This window comes from Oncorhynchus mykiss, chromosome 6 (assembly GCF_057628025.1).
Source record: "Oncorhynchus mykiss isolate SJ-2025 chromosome 6, ASM5762802v1, whole genome shotgun sequence".
In the NCBI taxonomy this organism is placed as follows: Eukaryota; Metazoa; Chordata; class Actinopteri; order Salmoniformes; family Salmonidae; genus Oncorhynchus; species Oncorhynchus mykiss.
The window spans coordinates 42,661,281-42,677,449 of record NC_143027.1 but is presented as its reverse complement, the minus strand read 5'-3'; the positions used below and the strand labels follow the sequence as shown (position 1 = coordinate 42,677,449).

Below are 16,169 nucleotides of genomic sequence, written 5' to 3'. Positions count from 1 at the left end.
CAATCAGGCTAGAAAAACCAGTTCTCAGGTTTCGATAGCTCTGACATATCTGTAGTGTAGAGTGCCGACCACACCTGAGAGGGTAAAGTACAGTAGACTAGTATACAGACTTTTGGAGGATGCCCTCCAGCAGATACAAAGCATGAATAGGACCTTCAATTAACCACTTCCCATGTATAAATAAATACTTTGCCCCGAGGCCATAGATTAGCCCCACTGCCCAGAGGTGGGTAGAGGGTGAGCTGGTATGACCTTAGTAGGTCATAAGAATTGTATCACTCTGGAAGTATGGCTGTATTGGTCTCAGTAGTTCATGAATCACTTTCCGTCTCTTTTTGGGAAATGCGTCTTGCATCTCAAACAGCACAGCGTCACCACACTTATTGTTGTCATCTGATCTTGAACCCACTACCATCCCTGTAGATTCTGGCCAACCTGGTGATGGAGACACTTCTCCCTGAGGTCAGGGATCTCATCACCCCGGGACTGAAAGGCAAAATGCACGAAAGGCAGAGGAACTGGATGCTGGTAAGTCCTATCTCACACAACTGACCAAATACCCCTTTATAATAATAGGGAAAATGTCTTCTCCTTAACCAGCTTCTGAGTTCCCTGTTTGTACATGAATCAATGTCATGTTGGGATGCAAGAATGCTGGTGATCTACATCTTTGTATTCCATGTTCACAAAGGTGGATAATATGGCACTTTGGTCAACGTTTCGGCCCAGTGGCTTTTCTCAATACAAGATGCAGAAATAACAATCCTCTGTGTGTCCCCATGCAGATCTGCGATGCTGTTTATGGTCTGGTGGTGAGGCAGGCCCAGGCCCAGTATGAGGCTGTGGTGCAGAGCTGTGAGGCTGGACGCCCCCTTCTAGAGGCCTCCATACGCACAGACATGGATCAGATCATCACCTCCAAGGAGCACGTCAGCAACAAAATCAAAGGTGAACCCTCAATGACCTGTGTGGTCCACCTGTTAGAGCTGCAGACCCCAGCTCATGCACACTAGAGTCGGCATGAGTTGGAATCCACACCATTGCACTTCTGACTTGCCAACTTTTCCGCCTTTCATGTCTCCTCTTCATTATCCCATCTTTATAAAATAAATAAATATACCACAATAAATATATTTAAAAGGTTTGAGCCCTCCATAGTAAGATGAAGTTGAGCCCTAGTCCCAGACATTGACCCAACGTCAGTTTTACAGTCCACCCAGTAATGGATTTTGGGGGAGTAAGCAGATCCTAGATCTGTGCCCAAGCCAGGTCAACTTGGGACCAACCGTAGGTAAATACCAGTAGTTGCAGTACAATGGTAGATTCTAGTTCATACTCTGAATACCTACAGTACATGTCTGGCATGTATGTCATTCTGGGCTCTTTGCCAGTGGTGTGACAAATATTTGCCAACAGTTGGACAGGTGGTTGTCACAGCCACAGACAGTTTTGTGCTATGTTGACAGCCTGCGTCCATTGAGTTGAAGTCAGGAAGAATAGCAGCATTCCATCAACAGTTACATGGGGGACTTAGTCTGTCGCAATAACAGTCTTATATGGAGAGGAACTGAATTCCTTTGGACGAATCATATCTTGAGAAAAGCATGTGTTGCACAATGAGTCACAGTGGAACTTCTGCCAGTTTATAAAGTCATGTAGACTAGTCTGTGTGTTGACATCCTCTCTCTCTCTCTCTCTCTCTCTCTCTCTCTCTCTCTCTCTCTCTCGTTGTGTTTCCTCCCAGCGGTGGCGCTGCCTAAGGCAGAGAAGCTGCTGAAGGTGAGTATCCAGCCCTACATCAGCTCTATCCTGGAGGCCCTGATGGAGCCCACCAGTCGAGGCTTCTCTGAGGTCAGGGACGTCTTCTTCAGAGAGCTGGTGGACATGAGCAAGAACACAGTGAACGACAGCACCAAGGAAAAACTGGGAGAGGTGAGAACGTTGTTATTCATTAATTTATATGGGTGTCAGTCTAATGATCTAGCATAACAGTTTAGCTGCATGCTTTTATTCCACCCATTTTAGGTGATATCTGAAGTGTAGCATACAAATTGATGAGTGAATTGAAAGACGTATATCATCCAAGCCTGGTCTCTATGGTCTATGTGTTAATTCTGTCAACCCAGCCTCACTCTTCCTTCTCTCCCTCTTTCTCTCCGTCTCTCGTCAGCACATGGAGAAGATCTCTATGCTGGCTTTCCACCCGGTGAAGATGCAGAGCTGCTATGAGAAAGTAGAGGACCTGAGTCTGGACGGCCTGCAGCAGAGGTTCGACGTCTCCAGCCCCTCCGTGTTCGTCCAGAGGGCACAGATCCTCATGAGAGAGGTACAACTTAACTTGCACTGATTGAGGATGACGGTTTTACTTGCAATGACTGTGATAGGTTGTCGTACCTAGCTTAATTGAATGTGCTCCAAATGCAAACGTAAACTACACCCTCCTACACCTTATTACATTCTGCAAAACGTGACACAACCTCTTACTGATGATGTGGACAGTTAATCACTAAACTGACATGGGGTATGAGTATGGTGAGGTACTAATTCAATAATTGCTGAAATGTCTCCATTTGAGTTCCTGGCTGGTGTATGAGTGCTGAAAGGATGTGGCCTGCAGGTCTATTTTGTGGTTGTTGGTTGTGCTGTTTTGTCTGAGATCCTCAGAGCTACAGTATGGGGAGTTCTTTATTATTGTGGTTGGAGAACAAGCACATTCTGGTTAGTGAGTTTACTGTCATTGGCTGGCTGGTCTCTGTTGACAGGCTGTTGGTTGTTGGAGAGATATCCTAGAGCCAAGTATTCACCACTCTGTCCCCCACTGTGAATCACATAGGCTGTCCTCTTTGTAGTGGCTAGAAGCTGCTGGGGGTGAGACCTCTCAGACAGGGGCTAAGGTCTCAGAGAGTTCAACAATTTGAACTTTGCTTTGCACCCAAGATTCTGTTTATAGTTCATATATACAATAGCAAAGATCTACCCTCAGGGTTCAGAGTGTGATTAGTTTAGAATGGAGGGAGGGAAGGGTTTTATTGGACAGGATTCAACTAGTATATAGAAAGCAATCCTATTTTGTTATGCTACACTTTAAAAGGAATTGTTGGGAAGATAGTGTCCCCTTGTGGTGAATATATGAAAACTGATGGAATGTTTTGTTCTTGGCTTGGCATTTTGTGATTTCAGCAAGCAGGCAAATCGTGGACTTTATCTATACACTGTCGGATGACTGCTTAGTGGAGTTCACCAGTTTATTGAGTTACCAACATGCCCACATGATGATCCATTTTATAAACCGATTTCTCTGCGTTATCTTTCTGTCTGGTAGAGTATAGACTATTTTAAAGATAGGTTTACTTGCAATGACTGTGATTTGTGGTTGTTTTTCCACTACTAAACTTAGTTGAATGCACTGACTGTAAGTCACTCTGGATAACAGTGTTGTTATGACTAAAATGTAATGACTAAAATGTAAACTGATTAACAAACCTTTATCTGTGCAGCAAATGGACGATGCGGTGTACACCTTTGAGCAGATCCTCCACCAGAGTCTGGAGGACCAGGGGCCAGAGGGTCTCTGTAAGAACATCCAGCGCTGCCAGGACCGGGTCATCAAGGTAAGGCAGACAGGACAGGGATGGCTGTTGGCCCAGTGCACTCCATGACATAGGCACGATGACTACTCAAGACCATTGCGCTCTCCCCCCAAAAAGTTTAGTTGGTGCGTAAAACCAGTGAATCTAGATAAGCACACAAAAATGTCATATTTGGCTTGCTAGGCACATGGATGGGTAACATTGTGTTTATTTATTTTATTTCAACTTTATTTAACCAGGTAGGCCAGTTGAGAACAAGTTCTCATTTACAACTGTGACCTGGCCAAGATAAAGCAAAGCAGTGTGACAAAAATAACAACACAGAGTTACACATGGGATAAACGAACATACAGTCAATAACACAATATAAAATATGTATACAGTGTCTGCAAATTAAGTAAGGAGATAAGCCAATAAATAGGCCATAGTGGCGAAGTAATTACAATTTAGCAATTAACACTGGAGTGATGGATGTGCAAGTAGAAATACTGCTGTGCAAAAGAGAAGAAAAAAAACAAAACAACTATGGGGATGAGATAGGTAGTAGGTTGGATGGGCTATTTACACATGGGCTGTGTACAGCTACACCGATCGGTAAACTGCAATGACAGTCGATGCTTGAAGTTAGTGAGGGAGATATAAGTCTCCAACTTCAGTGATTTTTGCAATTCGTTCCAGTCATTGGCAGCAGAGAACTGGAAGGAAAGGCTGCCAAAGGAGGTGTTGGCTTTGGGGATGACCAGTGAAATATACCTGCTGGAGCGCGTGCTACGGGTGGGTGTTGCTATGGTGACCATTGAGCTGAGTAAGGCGGAGCTTTACCTAGCAAAGACTTATAGATGATCTGGAGCCAGTGGGTTTGGTGGCTAATATGTAGCGAGGACCAGCCAACGAGAGCATACAGGTCGCAATGGTGGGTAGTATATTTGGCTTTGGTGCTAAAACGGATGGCACTGTGATGGACTGCATCCAATTTGCTGAGTAGAGTGTTGGAGGTTATTTTGTATATGACATCGCCAAAGTCAAGGATCGGCAGGATAGTCAGTTTTACGAGGGTATGTTTAGCAGCATGAGTGAAGGAGGCTTTGTTTTTTTTAATTTTTTTTTTATTTTACCTTTATTTAACCAGGCAAGTCAGTTAAGAACAAATTCTTATTTTCAATGACGGCCTGGGAACAGTGGGTTAACTGCCTGTTCAGGGGCAGAACGACAGATTTGTACCTTGTCAGCTCGGGGGTTTGAACTCACAACCTTCCGGTTACTAGTCCAACGCTCTAACCACTAGGTTAACACCCTGCCGCCCCAGGGTTGCGAAATAGGAAGCCGATTCTAGATTTAATTTTGGATTGGAGATGCTTAATATGAGTCTGGAAGGAGAGTTTACAGTCTAGCCAGACATTTAGGTATTTAAAGTTGTCCACATATTTTAAGTCCGAACAGTCCAGAGTAGTGATGCTAGGCGGGCAGGCAGGTTCGGGCAGCAATCGGTTGAAGAGCATGCATTTAGTTTTACTAGCGTTTAAGAGCAGTTGGAGGCCCCGGAAGGAGTGTTTGGCATTGAAGCTTGTTTGGAGGTTTGTTAACACAGTGTCCTAGGAAGGGCCAGATGTATACAAAATGGTGTCGTCTGCCGATACACAGAGTCGAAAGCCTTGGCCAGGTCGATGAAAACGGCTGGACAGCACTGTTTTTTTTATCGATGGCAGTTATGATATCGTTTAGGACCTTGAGCGTGGCCCGTGACCAGCTCGGAAACCGGATTGCATAGCGGAGAAGGTACGGTGGGATTCAAAATGGTCTGTGATCTGTTTGTTCACTTGGCTTTCGAAGAATTTAGAAAGGCAGGGCAGGAAGGATATAGGTCTGTAACAGTTTGGGTCTAGAGTGTTTCCCCCTTTGAAGAGGGGGATGACCGCGGCCGCTTTCCAATCTTTAGGAATCTCAGACGATATGAAAGAGAGATTGAATAGACTAGGAATAGGGGTTGCGACAATGGTGGCGGATAATTTTAGAAAGAGAGGGTCCAGATTGTCTAGCCCAGCTGATTTGTAGGGATCCAGATTCTGCAGGATTTGGGTGAAGGAGAAGCGGGGGGGCTTGGGCCAGTTGCTGCGTGGGGTGCAGAGCTGTTGGCCGGAGTAGGGGTAGCCAGGTGGAAAGCGTGGCCAGTCGTAGAGAAATGCTTATTGAAATGCTCTATTATCATGGATTTATCGGTGGTGAGTGTTTCCTAGCCTCGGTGCAGTGGGCAGCTGGGAGGATGTGCTCTTATTCTCCATGGACTTTAGTGTCCCAACATTTTTTGGAATTAGTGTTGCAGGATGCAAATTTCAGTTTGAAAAAGCTAGCCTTTGCTTTCCTAACTGACTGTGTATATTGGTTCCTGACTTCCCTGAAAAGTTGCATATCACGGGGACTATTTGAAGCTTGTGCAGTGTGCAAGGACAGTCGAGTCTGGAGTGAACCACGGGCTATATCTGTTCTTAGTTCTAAATTTTTTGAAAGGGGTATGCTTATTTAAGATGGTGAGGAAGGCACTTTTGAAGAACAACCAGGCATCCTCTAATGACAGGATGAGGTCAATATCCTTCCAAGATACCTGGGCCAGGTCGATTAGAAAGGCCTGCTCGCAGAAGTGTTTTAGGGAGCGTTTGACAATGATGAAGGGTGGTCGTTTGACCGCGGACCCATTACGGACGCAGGCGATGAGGCCGTGATCGCTGAGATCCTGGTTGAAAACAGCAGAGGTGTATTTGGAGGGCAGGTTGGTCAGGATGATATCTATGAGGGTGCCCATGTTTACGGATTTGGGGTTTGTACCTGGTAGGTTCCTTGATAATTTGTGTGAGGTTGAGGGCATCTATCTTAGATTGTAGGACGGCTGGGGTGTTAAGCATATCCCAGTTTAGGTCACCTAACAGTACGAACTCTGATGATAGATGGGGGGCGATCAATTCACATATAGTGTCCAGGGCACAGCTGGGAGCTGTGGGGGGTCTATAACAAGACGTAACAGTGAGACTTATTTCTGGAGAGATTCATTTTTAAAAGTAGTAGCTCGAACTGTTTGGGCATAGACCTGGATAGGATAGTATGACAGAACTCTGCAGGATATCTCTACAATAGATTACAACTCCACCTCCTTTAGCAGTTCTATCTTGATGGAAAATGTTGTAATTGGGGATGGAAATTTCAGAATTTTTGGTGGCCTTCCTAAGCCAGGATTCAGACACGGCTAGGACATCAGGGTTGGCAGCGTGTGCTAAAGCAATCTGATGTTTACATGCATGAACAAGGCTTTTACGGTTACAGAAGTCAACAAATGAGAGTGCCTGGGGACACACAGAGCCTGGGTTAACCTCTACATCACCAGAGGAGGAGAAGGATAAGGCTACGGCTAAAGGCTATAGGAACTGGTCGTCTAGTGCGTTCGGAGCAGAGAGTAAAAGGAGCAGACTTCTGGGCGTGGTAGGATAGATTCAGGGCATAATGCATAGACAAGGGCATGGTAGGGTGCGAATACAGTGGAGGTAAACCTAGGCATTGGGTGATGATGAGAGAGGTTGCATCTCTGGAAGCGCCAGTTAAAGTAGGTGAGGTCTCCCTCCGTATGTGTGGGGGGTGGGGCAAGGGAGCTAATCTAGGCATGTAGAGCGGGACTAGAGGCTCCGCAGTAAAACAAAAACAATGAGAACTACCCTAAACAACAGTATACAAGGCATATTGACATTAGAGTGAAGCATAAAGCAATCACAGGTGTTGATTGGGAGGGCTAAGACAACAACGGATATAAAACAAAGACCACAATAACGTGTAAATGGCAATGAATGGGCAGAGAGGGTCAGTTGGCTACACACAGGGCCTGAGTTCGAGGCTGGGGCCGACAGATAAACAAAATGAAGTACCGTGTTAATGAACAGTCCAGTTGGCATCAGCTGTGTAGCCGAGTGATCATAGGGTCCAAAAAGCAGCAATGGACGAAAAGGGAGCCGCTCGGACGTCATCACTACGCTATGCGAGCTGGAGACACGGCGCTCAGAGAGCTAGCAGGCCGGGGCTAGTAGCTGGGTCCTCACCGACATCAACGACGCAGAGGCCGGTTGAGAGCACATTGGCCGAAATACGTCAGCAGACCAGTCGTGATGGATCGGAGGGGCTCCGTGCCGACAAAGGGTACAGGCCAATTGGCAAGAGAGGTATTGTAGTTGGTTTGCTAGCTGGGGGAATGAGCCTAGCTTGAGGCTAACTGGTGCTTGCTTCTGGACAAGGGCGTTAGCCACGATAGCCACTTGGTAGCAGCTAGCTAGCTGCGATGATCCAGTGTAATGGTCCAGAGCTTGTGGCAGGAATCCGGTGATGTATTGGGGGGAAAAAGCAGTCCGATATGCTCCGGGCTGATATCGTGGATATCCAGGCTAAAGCAGCTGGTGTCTGTGCTAAAGGTAAAGACTGCTAGCAGTAGCTAACAATGACTAAATAGCTAGTAGCTAATTAGCTGGATAGCTTCTGAAGGCTAGCTTCTGATGGAGGTTCCGGTTATAAGGTCTAAAAAATAGGGTTGCAGGAAGCTGTATTTAATTCAAAAATGGAAAAAGAGTTTGAAATGTATACATAAAGACAAAAAAAGTTGAATATTTACACGGGACAAAAACCAACACGTATTGCTGCTACTCCATCTTGGAAAATGTAGGATTGAGCTGATTGATACTACATAAATGTTCTCTAAAAAATCATAAAATCTCCTGTCTTTTATTTCCCTCCTGTCTGTCCACAGAAATTTGACTATGACAGCAGCACAGTCCGGAAGAGGTTCTTCCGAGAGGCTCTTCTTCAGATCTTCATCCCTTACATGCTGAAGCAGCTCACTCCCTCTGTCGCATCTGTAAGTCTAGCAGCTGTAGCCGACTAGACAGTGTGTATAGGACGGGTCAAATGCATACATTGTGTGAAACTGACATTACACTTCCATGCAATGGCACTCATACTGTTAACTTACTGTTTCTCTGCATGTCTCTCCTGAGTGTATTCCTGAGTGTGTATGACACCTTTTATGGGTCCTCTGTTCTCATACTTGTTCCTCTGCCGTGTCCAGGAGCTGCCTCGTTTCCAGGAGCTGATTTTTGAGGACTTCTCTCGTTTCATCCTGGTGGAGAACATCTTTGAGGAAGTGGTGCTGCACTCTGTCATGAAGGACATCATGATGGGTGAGTCTCACAATGGAAACAGTGGCTTTGTCCTTAATGGCACCATTACTCCCGTTGTATTGCATTACTATGGGCCCTGATCAATAGGAGGAATAGGGTGCCATTTGGGACGCAGACATATACTTCTCTTATATTTCAATGCCTTATGTCAGGGTTAACCAACTGGCGGTGATTTCGTTTGGCCCTCCCAAGTTTTCTGAGCAAAACCCTTTATTAATAAAAAAAAATAGAGGGTTCAACATAAAATACTATAGAAACACAAGCAAAACTGCACCAAGTGAGTGTACAAAACATTTGGAATACCAGCTTTTTCCATGACAAACTGACCAGGTAAATTCAGGTGAAAGCTATGATTCCTTATTGATGTTAAATTCACTTCAATCAGTGTAGATGAAGAGGATGAGATCGATTAAAGAAGGATTTTTAAGCGTTGAGACAATTGAGACATGGATTGTGTATGTGTGCCATGCGGAGGGTGAATGGGAAAGACAAAAGCTTTGTACGGGGATGATAGTAGGTGCCAGGCACACCTGTTTGAATGTGTCATGAACTGCGACACTGCTGGGTTTTTCACGCTCAAAGGTTTCCCATGTGTATCAAAAATGTTCCACCACCCAAAGGACATCCAACCAACTTGACACAATTGTGGCAAGCATTGGATTCAACCTGGGCCAGCATCCCTGTGAAACGCTTAATTGAGGCTGTTATGAGGGCGAAAGAGGTGCAACTCAATATTAGGAAGGTGTTTCTAATGTTTTGTACACTCAGTCTATGTGAGCATATGCAAATAAGCAAGGTTTAAAATTATGTTTCAGTCAAACATTATATCTGTTGGGCTTCTAAGTGTGTCAATTTGCAGTTTGCAAATTGTTTGTAATTATGTTCCGGCACCCCGACCATCCACTCAAGAAAAGATCGGCCCGGTGCTGAATCTAGTTGATGATCCCTGCCTTATGTGTTCAGTGTATGGAATAAGAGTACTCACAGGCTATATTTAGGCCCCAGAGTTCTTCGTCACCAAATGACCTCACTAGGAAAAACTCCATGCTCTAGTGATATGCAAAATCGATGTGTTAGAAGAGATGCCGCTCCTGAGTCATTTCACCTCAAAAGCACAAGAAAGAAGATTGACAGCCACTATCTGTGATTGTTCTGATATTTTTTCTATAGTTAGAAACAGATAATATAAGCATTATTTTGTTGAAATATTATTTGAAACATTTGAGAAATTAAATATAATGTTGCACATATTTGCCATTTTAATTTATAGGATTCATATAATATTCAATAAATATATTACCCATCTTCCAGTTTGGTGCAAACCACTTCTTAATAGTGTATGAAACATGAGAAATCCAAATAAATGGTCAAAAGCCTCCCACGGACCCCCCCAAGCCCATCCCAATGGCCAGTATACAGTATCAGTTATCTATATTTGACAGGTAGTATGACACTGCGGCTTGGATTATTGTTTATTCATACTATGTAATGCATTTTCAGTGAATTTTGTGATGTCTTTTCCCTCCCCGTTCAGACAAATTTGCCATTGAAGTCTCTTCCATTTCTGCCCATAAAATAGTGTGAAAGTACCAGGTTTTTCCCACTAGATGCCGCTGTTCATGCTGTTACTTTGATCAATTTTGCTGGTCACTTGTGTTTTAAGTGGGGGAGGGGGTTTCTGAACGTTTTGATTAATGCCTTGTTTTTCGGCTTGGTCAATAAGAAATGCAGAGGCCATGAAATCGGGGTTTGGGCATTATATTGAATTCATATTATATGAATCCTGTAAATTGAAATTGCCTATTTGTGTGCAATCAATTAGCTTAATTTCTCAGAATTCCAAATGTCTTTCAACAAAATAATATTGAAGTACATATATAATGTTAAAACAAATAATGCAACTACAGAAACCATTTCAGAACAATCTGAGATGGTGGGTGTCATTAATTTCTGAAATTAAATGGAACGAACCTCCGGTGTACAATGTCTTAATGACCTTTCTCTCTCTCTCTCTCTTTCTATCCTTTCTTTCTTCCTCCCTGTGTAGCTGTGAAGGAGGCAGCAGTCCAGAGGAGACACAACCTGTACAGGGACAGCATTGTATTGACCAGCAGTGACCCCAACCTGCACCTGCTGGGGGACAACCCTGCCATCGATTGGGCTGGGGAGTACGGGACAGGACAAGAGGAAGGACAGGGACAAGATGAGGTAGAGGGGGAAGAGGCTGGTGATAGTGGGGAGGCCCATAGGAGGCGCAGGATGAAGCAGGTGGTCTCTATGATCCAGCTGGATGGCTCCCCCATCCTGGTCAACGAGTCCTGCCTCGAGGTGCCCAGTGTGGATGGCATCCCTGAGGAGAGGGAGGGAGAGGGGGAGGACCAGGATGCTCCATCGTCTCCAGATATCGTCCACCAGGGTCCAGTCAAAGTTAATGCAACCACTCCAAAAGAAAAGAAGAAAGCCCCTCCACCTCCTGTCCAGCCAGAGAACAGTCCATCCCCTGCCCTAACGAACGGCTCCGTCCTGAAAGGAGGAGAGTCGGTGACGATCGTGAGTGTCGCCCCAGAGGTGCAGACCAAAATCTCAGAGGATGTGACCCAGGAAGCTGAGCGTGAGGAGAAGTACCTAGAGATTGAGAGCTCCTTACAGGACTCAGAGAACACGGCATCAGCCATCGAGAGTGCCATACAGGAGATAGAGAATGCTGTGCAGGAAGAGGACAGCGAGCCAGGCGTGGAGGTGGCTGCAGTTTCACAGGAGACCGCAGCAGAAGTGTCCCCCTCAAGCCAGGAGGTTAGAAGTGTACCCTCAAGCAAAGAGAAGGAATCTCTGAAAACAGTTCCGGAAGAGGCTTCGGCACCAGCAGCTCTAACCCAAGAGGATACGTCTCCTAGTTCAGACGCGGTATCTTCCCTACCCTCAACGCAGATGGAGGCAGTAGCAGTAACACCCATAGCACAAGAGGAGATCCCCATACCAACAGCCCTGGACACAGAGCTCCAAGTGCCTGCACCCACACAAACAGAAATTCCTGCAGCCACAACAACGGCCCTGGAGAAAGTCCCTGTCCCTGCACCAATGCCAGAGGAGTCGGAGAGCACTGAGAGCACTTCAAATGTCCAGAGAGCAAATCCACAACCCACGGTGGATTTGAACTCCCTGCCCCCTCCACCTCCACAGGACGACAGTGGCTTCCAGTCTCCCACCAGTGAGGCGGTGGAGAAGGCTGCCCCCAGTACAGAGGAGCCAGAGGCAGCAGAGGTGATCCCTGAGGCAGGGGGAGAGGGAGTGACTGTGGCCCAGGAGGGAGCAGCAGCGCAGAAGAAGGACTCAGAGAAGGCAGACGGCCCCAGTGTGGAATGAGTCATTGTTTGGGCTGTATGCCGGTTGTCAATTTGGAATTTGTTTTTTTTTACCAAGACCGGGATATTATACATAATTAATCTCACAATAGCATAGACAATTTCATCAATGGAAATGGTTTGTATACAGTAGTTTTGCCAATAATTTTACCGCTTAGTTTTCGTTGTCAAGATTATTCTCTTCATAACAGTTACTTTTTTTTCACCATTATTATCCACCTCTACCAAATCATCAGTCTGTATGTACATTGATCCGGGTTCAGGTACAACTTCAATGCCTGTATATGTTGTTTTCCTATTGTTTCTATATTTTGACAGATTACGTCCACATTCCAGTTGATAGCATGTGCATTGTGGCTTGAGTGCCAGATGTTTGTGCGCTCATGCCAACTCTCACTGTCACTCATTGTCATAAAAAAAAAAAAAACATGGCTTGGCAATGGCAGCTTTGGAATTAGAAAGGCCACAAACTGATCTGGAACCAGATTTAGGGACTCACTCCATTGTCCTTTTTTTTTTACTATATATTCACTGGGTAGTGAATGAGGAGCACAATAGAAAGACCCAGTTGTGTCCATATTATGGTGTGCTGTGAATATGAAATTAACTCACACACTTCAGGTGTTCTTGGTGGGGTATATAACGTTCAATATCATCATTGATTTGTCCTCTATGATCTGCACTACTGCTCAACCACTTGAATTGGCTTTACCCTGAATCCAAAAGCTGTCAACGGTCTGACTTATCTAGTTTGTGTTCAATTGTATTTAGAGTGGACCATGACAACATGAGCAAAGCTACAGTATAGCTAGCCATGGCTAAATTCAAAATCACAGAGTATTTATTCCAATGGGTTCAACGACTGATATTATGTCCATTGTTGTCATCTTATTGTTGTTCTTTCATTGTCACTTTCGTACAGTTGCTCTCTACTCTGAAGTTTCCTGTCCGTTTTTTGAATCTCTTTTTCTATCAGAGTAATTCCAATACTTTTATAATTGTGCATCAACCTCCAATAATATTCTTCTGACGTTTATTTATTGAGATATGTTGAAAAGGTGTCTGGGAAGCAAGCAATTCTGTAGTAACAGTGCCTTATGAAATACTAGAAAACATCTCATTCAAAGTACTTTTTATTTTCTGTTTCAAATTGAAATGACAATCCGTCAAACATATTGATGTGTTAACTGTTCTGTTATCGCAAGACGTGGAAAGCAAGGCAAACGAGTAATTGTATTTGATATGTTGTCCTTAATATTTGACAAATTCTTATTGACATGAATACCTCAGTTAAAACATTGAGCTATTCCCAACAGAGAGAGAATCTGTACATACTGTATTTAATGCTATGTTGACTTCATACGTTTTTGACCCTTTTCACTGTCATACAGCCTTTCCACAGATGCTCGTCTTAGCAGCTGTGACAAGTTTTTATTTTTTACTTTCTCTTCAGTGCCTTCATTGATACACTTAAATGATCTCCTCAATTATTTGTATTTATTATGTATTGCACTCTTGCATTTACGTCCCTGTCCTGCATCCCTTTTGATGCCTGTACTTTTAGATTTATTTTACTCAATGTTATACACAGGACTGTTACTGATAATAAATAATTGTTGATTCAATATGTTTGTATGTTTTTCCTTTGGAACACAAAGGTTTGTTAAAGGGGCAGTCTGGGATTTGAAAAACGACATGGATATCTTGCCACTTTTTCTTTTTTTTAAACAGCTCAGGGATGGGACTGGAGATATTTGAACTACTCTCAAATTTTGAAAATGGATGGACCATCAATGATTGTTGGGTTCAAGTGGAGCAGTATTTAGTCTTGCATTCACATTGACTGTCATATTTCCATCTGGGCACAATCTACAGTTAGTCTGAAGAAAGACTTGCTACTACGCCTTGCATCGTTGCACGTTCCAGAATAGGACAATGTAGTAGCCTGCCATAGATTAATTGTGGTTTAAAAATGTCTTGGGAAATGCCAAATGTATAGACCAGGAGTACACAACTCTTAACCTAGGAGGTCCAGAGCCTCCTGGTTTTCTGTTCTACCTGAAAATTCATTGCAAAAATAATTGCACACACCTTGTCACAGGTCTAAATCAGTCACTGAGTAGAGGGGAACAATGAAAAAATGCAGTGGAACTGGCTTTGAGTTTGAGGGGTACAGACTAGAGCCCTCAAATTCACTTCTGGACCTGGAAGCCAGTTCCACTGTGTGTTTTTTCCTCTAACTAGGGACTGCTTTAGACCTGGGACACCAGGTGGGTGCCGTCAATTATCAGAACAGAACCAGCAGGCTCTGGACCGGACCTCGTAGGGTAGGAGTTGAATACCCCTGCTCTACAAACTTTAGGCCTACTACAAATGTATAATATGTATAACCCACATTAAGTATTGATCTTCCACAAACCAAACACTCGAAAAACGATAATATTTCAAGAGATATTGGTTCAGCCACATAATTAAACAACAATGTTCAGTCTTTTCCAGACTTAATTGATCTATTTCAGCCTTTTATTATGTAACCTTGGTGTCGTGTCATATTATGTATGAATCATCAGTGTGCCCTTATACAGATTATTTTAATCCTTTAAAAAAAATAGCAAAGGGCTTTTTATGAACACATTTCTCTCAGAACCGGGGAGGCACTAGAGGCACTATAGTCCATTAAAATGCACCTGCTTCGGGAAAGTGGCTTGTATTTGCGGCTGTGCGTACGGTAAAGCTGATTAGGCGCGCATCGTGACGACATCAACGTAACTCTCTCACGACACTATAGAAACTCTGTGACAGACAGCAGCCCTGCCCTCACTCGTTTCTTCAACCGTCACACATAAAGCGACATAATGGGATCCTGCGCAAAACACATAGCAGACGAAATCGTTGACCAGCGCTTTATTACCGAATCTGGTTCTTGCAACTGAGCGCCTTTTCTACTCCGCATTCTGAATACATATTTACAAAAGCTGAGCACCTTTCCAAAGCTTCTTTCTGTTCTAAGGGGATGGGGGAATGATCAACCCCGACTCCCCAGCTCAGTTGTATCAGTTGTAAGAGCGCTTTGCAGTATGCCATCCCCGAGAAGAGGTGTCGATCACCGACCGAGAACCGCCGCCACGCTTCTAACCCAGGTTGCTGTCTTTGCAACCTTCGTTGCTATGAGCGCATGCATGCCAGGTAAGAACAGCCCTTTTAATATTTAAGTCTGCGTGTTGTGCGCACATTTATGAAAGTTGATCCCGATGTGGATGATGTCATGCTGTCAATGTAAACATATTAATGCGCAGGTGTTACCGTGTTCCCTACAAAAGGTAACAAACATATGGTAGGACTCTAGGCCTACACAAACTCAACAAATGGATTAAATACTATTAATTTCTGATCATAGGCTTTTTTTAGATTTGAAAAAGGGATATTTTAATTGGAATATATAAAGTATGTTTATATGTAGAACAAACATGCCTCTGAAATATAGAGTAAGGAATCATATCAGTTCTTCAAGGTATGTATATGCAATGCTCTAGAATATTTGGCAACTGATCCCCATTGTGATTGTTCTGGTCATTTCCAAGTAAAAGGACCCATGACCATGCCATATTGGGTGTCAATGACAGCTAAGAGTCTACTGTATCTCTCTCACACACACATATTATAATTTTTTATTAAGGTTTGGCAACCATTTTCCACCCAAAACATTTGGAATAAGCTAAAGCTTTTATTTCTGTTTAAACTGATGGAAAAGGGGTCTTAGACAACATCTACCATCATATGTCTTAAAAGGTATTAGAAATACGTCAAAACACTCTTAATTAAATCAAAGACCCCTGCCAACTAATTCCAGCACTTAGTGTGTTCAGAAAGTATTCAGACCCCTTGACTTTTTTCCACATTTTGTTACATTAGATATTTTTTAAATCTACACACAATACCTCATAATGACAACGTGACTTTGTTTACTCAGTACTTTGCTGAAGCACCTTTGGCAGCGATTCCAGCCTCCTTGG

The 16,169-nt window shown here is 43.9% G+C and overlaps 2 protein-coding genes across 2 annotated transcripts in view; both read left to right on the top strand.

Moving 5' to 3' along the window:
* The window catches only part of LOC110525990 (protein Niban 2), a 60,967-nt gene extending 47,186 nt beyond the window's left edge, over positions 1-13,781 (top strand). Inside the window, exons 7-14 of the mRNA XM_021606544.3 lie at positions 424-528; positions 786-948; positions 1,745-1,932; positions 2,171-2,326; positions 3,498-3,611; positions 8,365-8,472; positions 8,683-8,794; positions 10,842-13,781. Coding sequence (XP_021462219.1) covers positions 424-528; positions 786-948; positions 1,745-1,932; positions 2,171-2,326; positions 3,498-3,611; positions 8,365-8,472; positions 8,683-8,794; positions 10,842-12,157 — 2,262 coding nt within the window. The 3' untranslated portion in view covers positions 12,158-13,781. The remainder of the gene's footprint in view (positions 1-423; positions 529-785; positions 949-1,744; positions 1,933-2,170; positions 2,327-3,497; positions 3,612-8,364; positions 8,473-8,682; positions 8,795-10,841) is intronic.
* A 1,111-nt stretch (positions 13,782-14,892) lies between these two features.
* The window catches only part of npdc1b (neural proliferation, differentiation and control, 1b), a 51,131-nt gene continuing 49,854 nt past the window's right edge, over positions 14,893-16,169 (top strand). Inside the window, exon 1 of the mRNA XM_021606543.3 lies at positions 14,893-15,342. Within this exon, the coding sequence (XP_021462218.2) occupies positions 15,234-15,342 (109 nt within the window). The 5' untranslated portion in view covers positions 14,893-15,233. The remainder of the gene's footprint in view (positions 15,343-16,169) is intronic.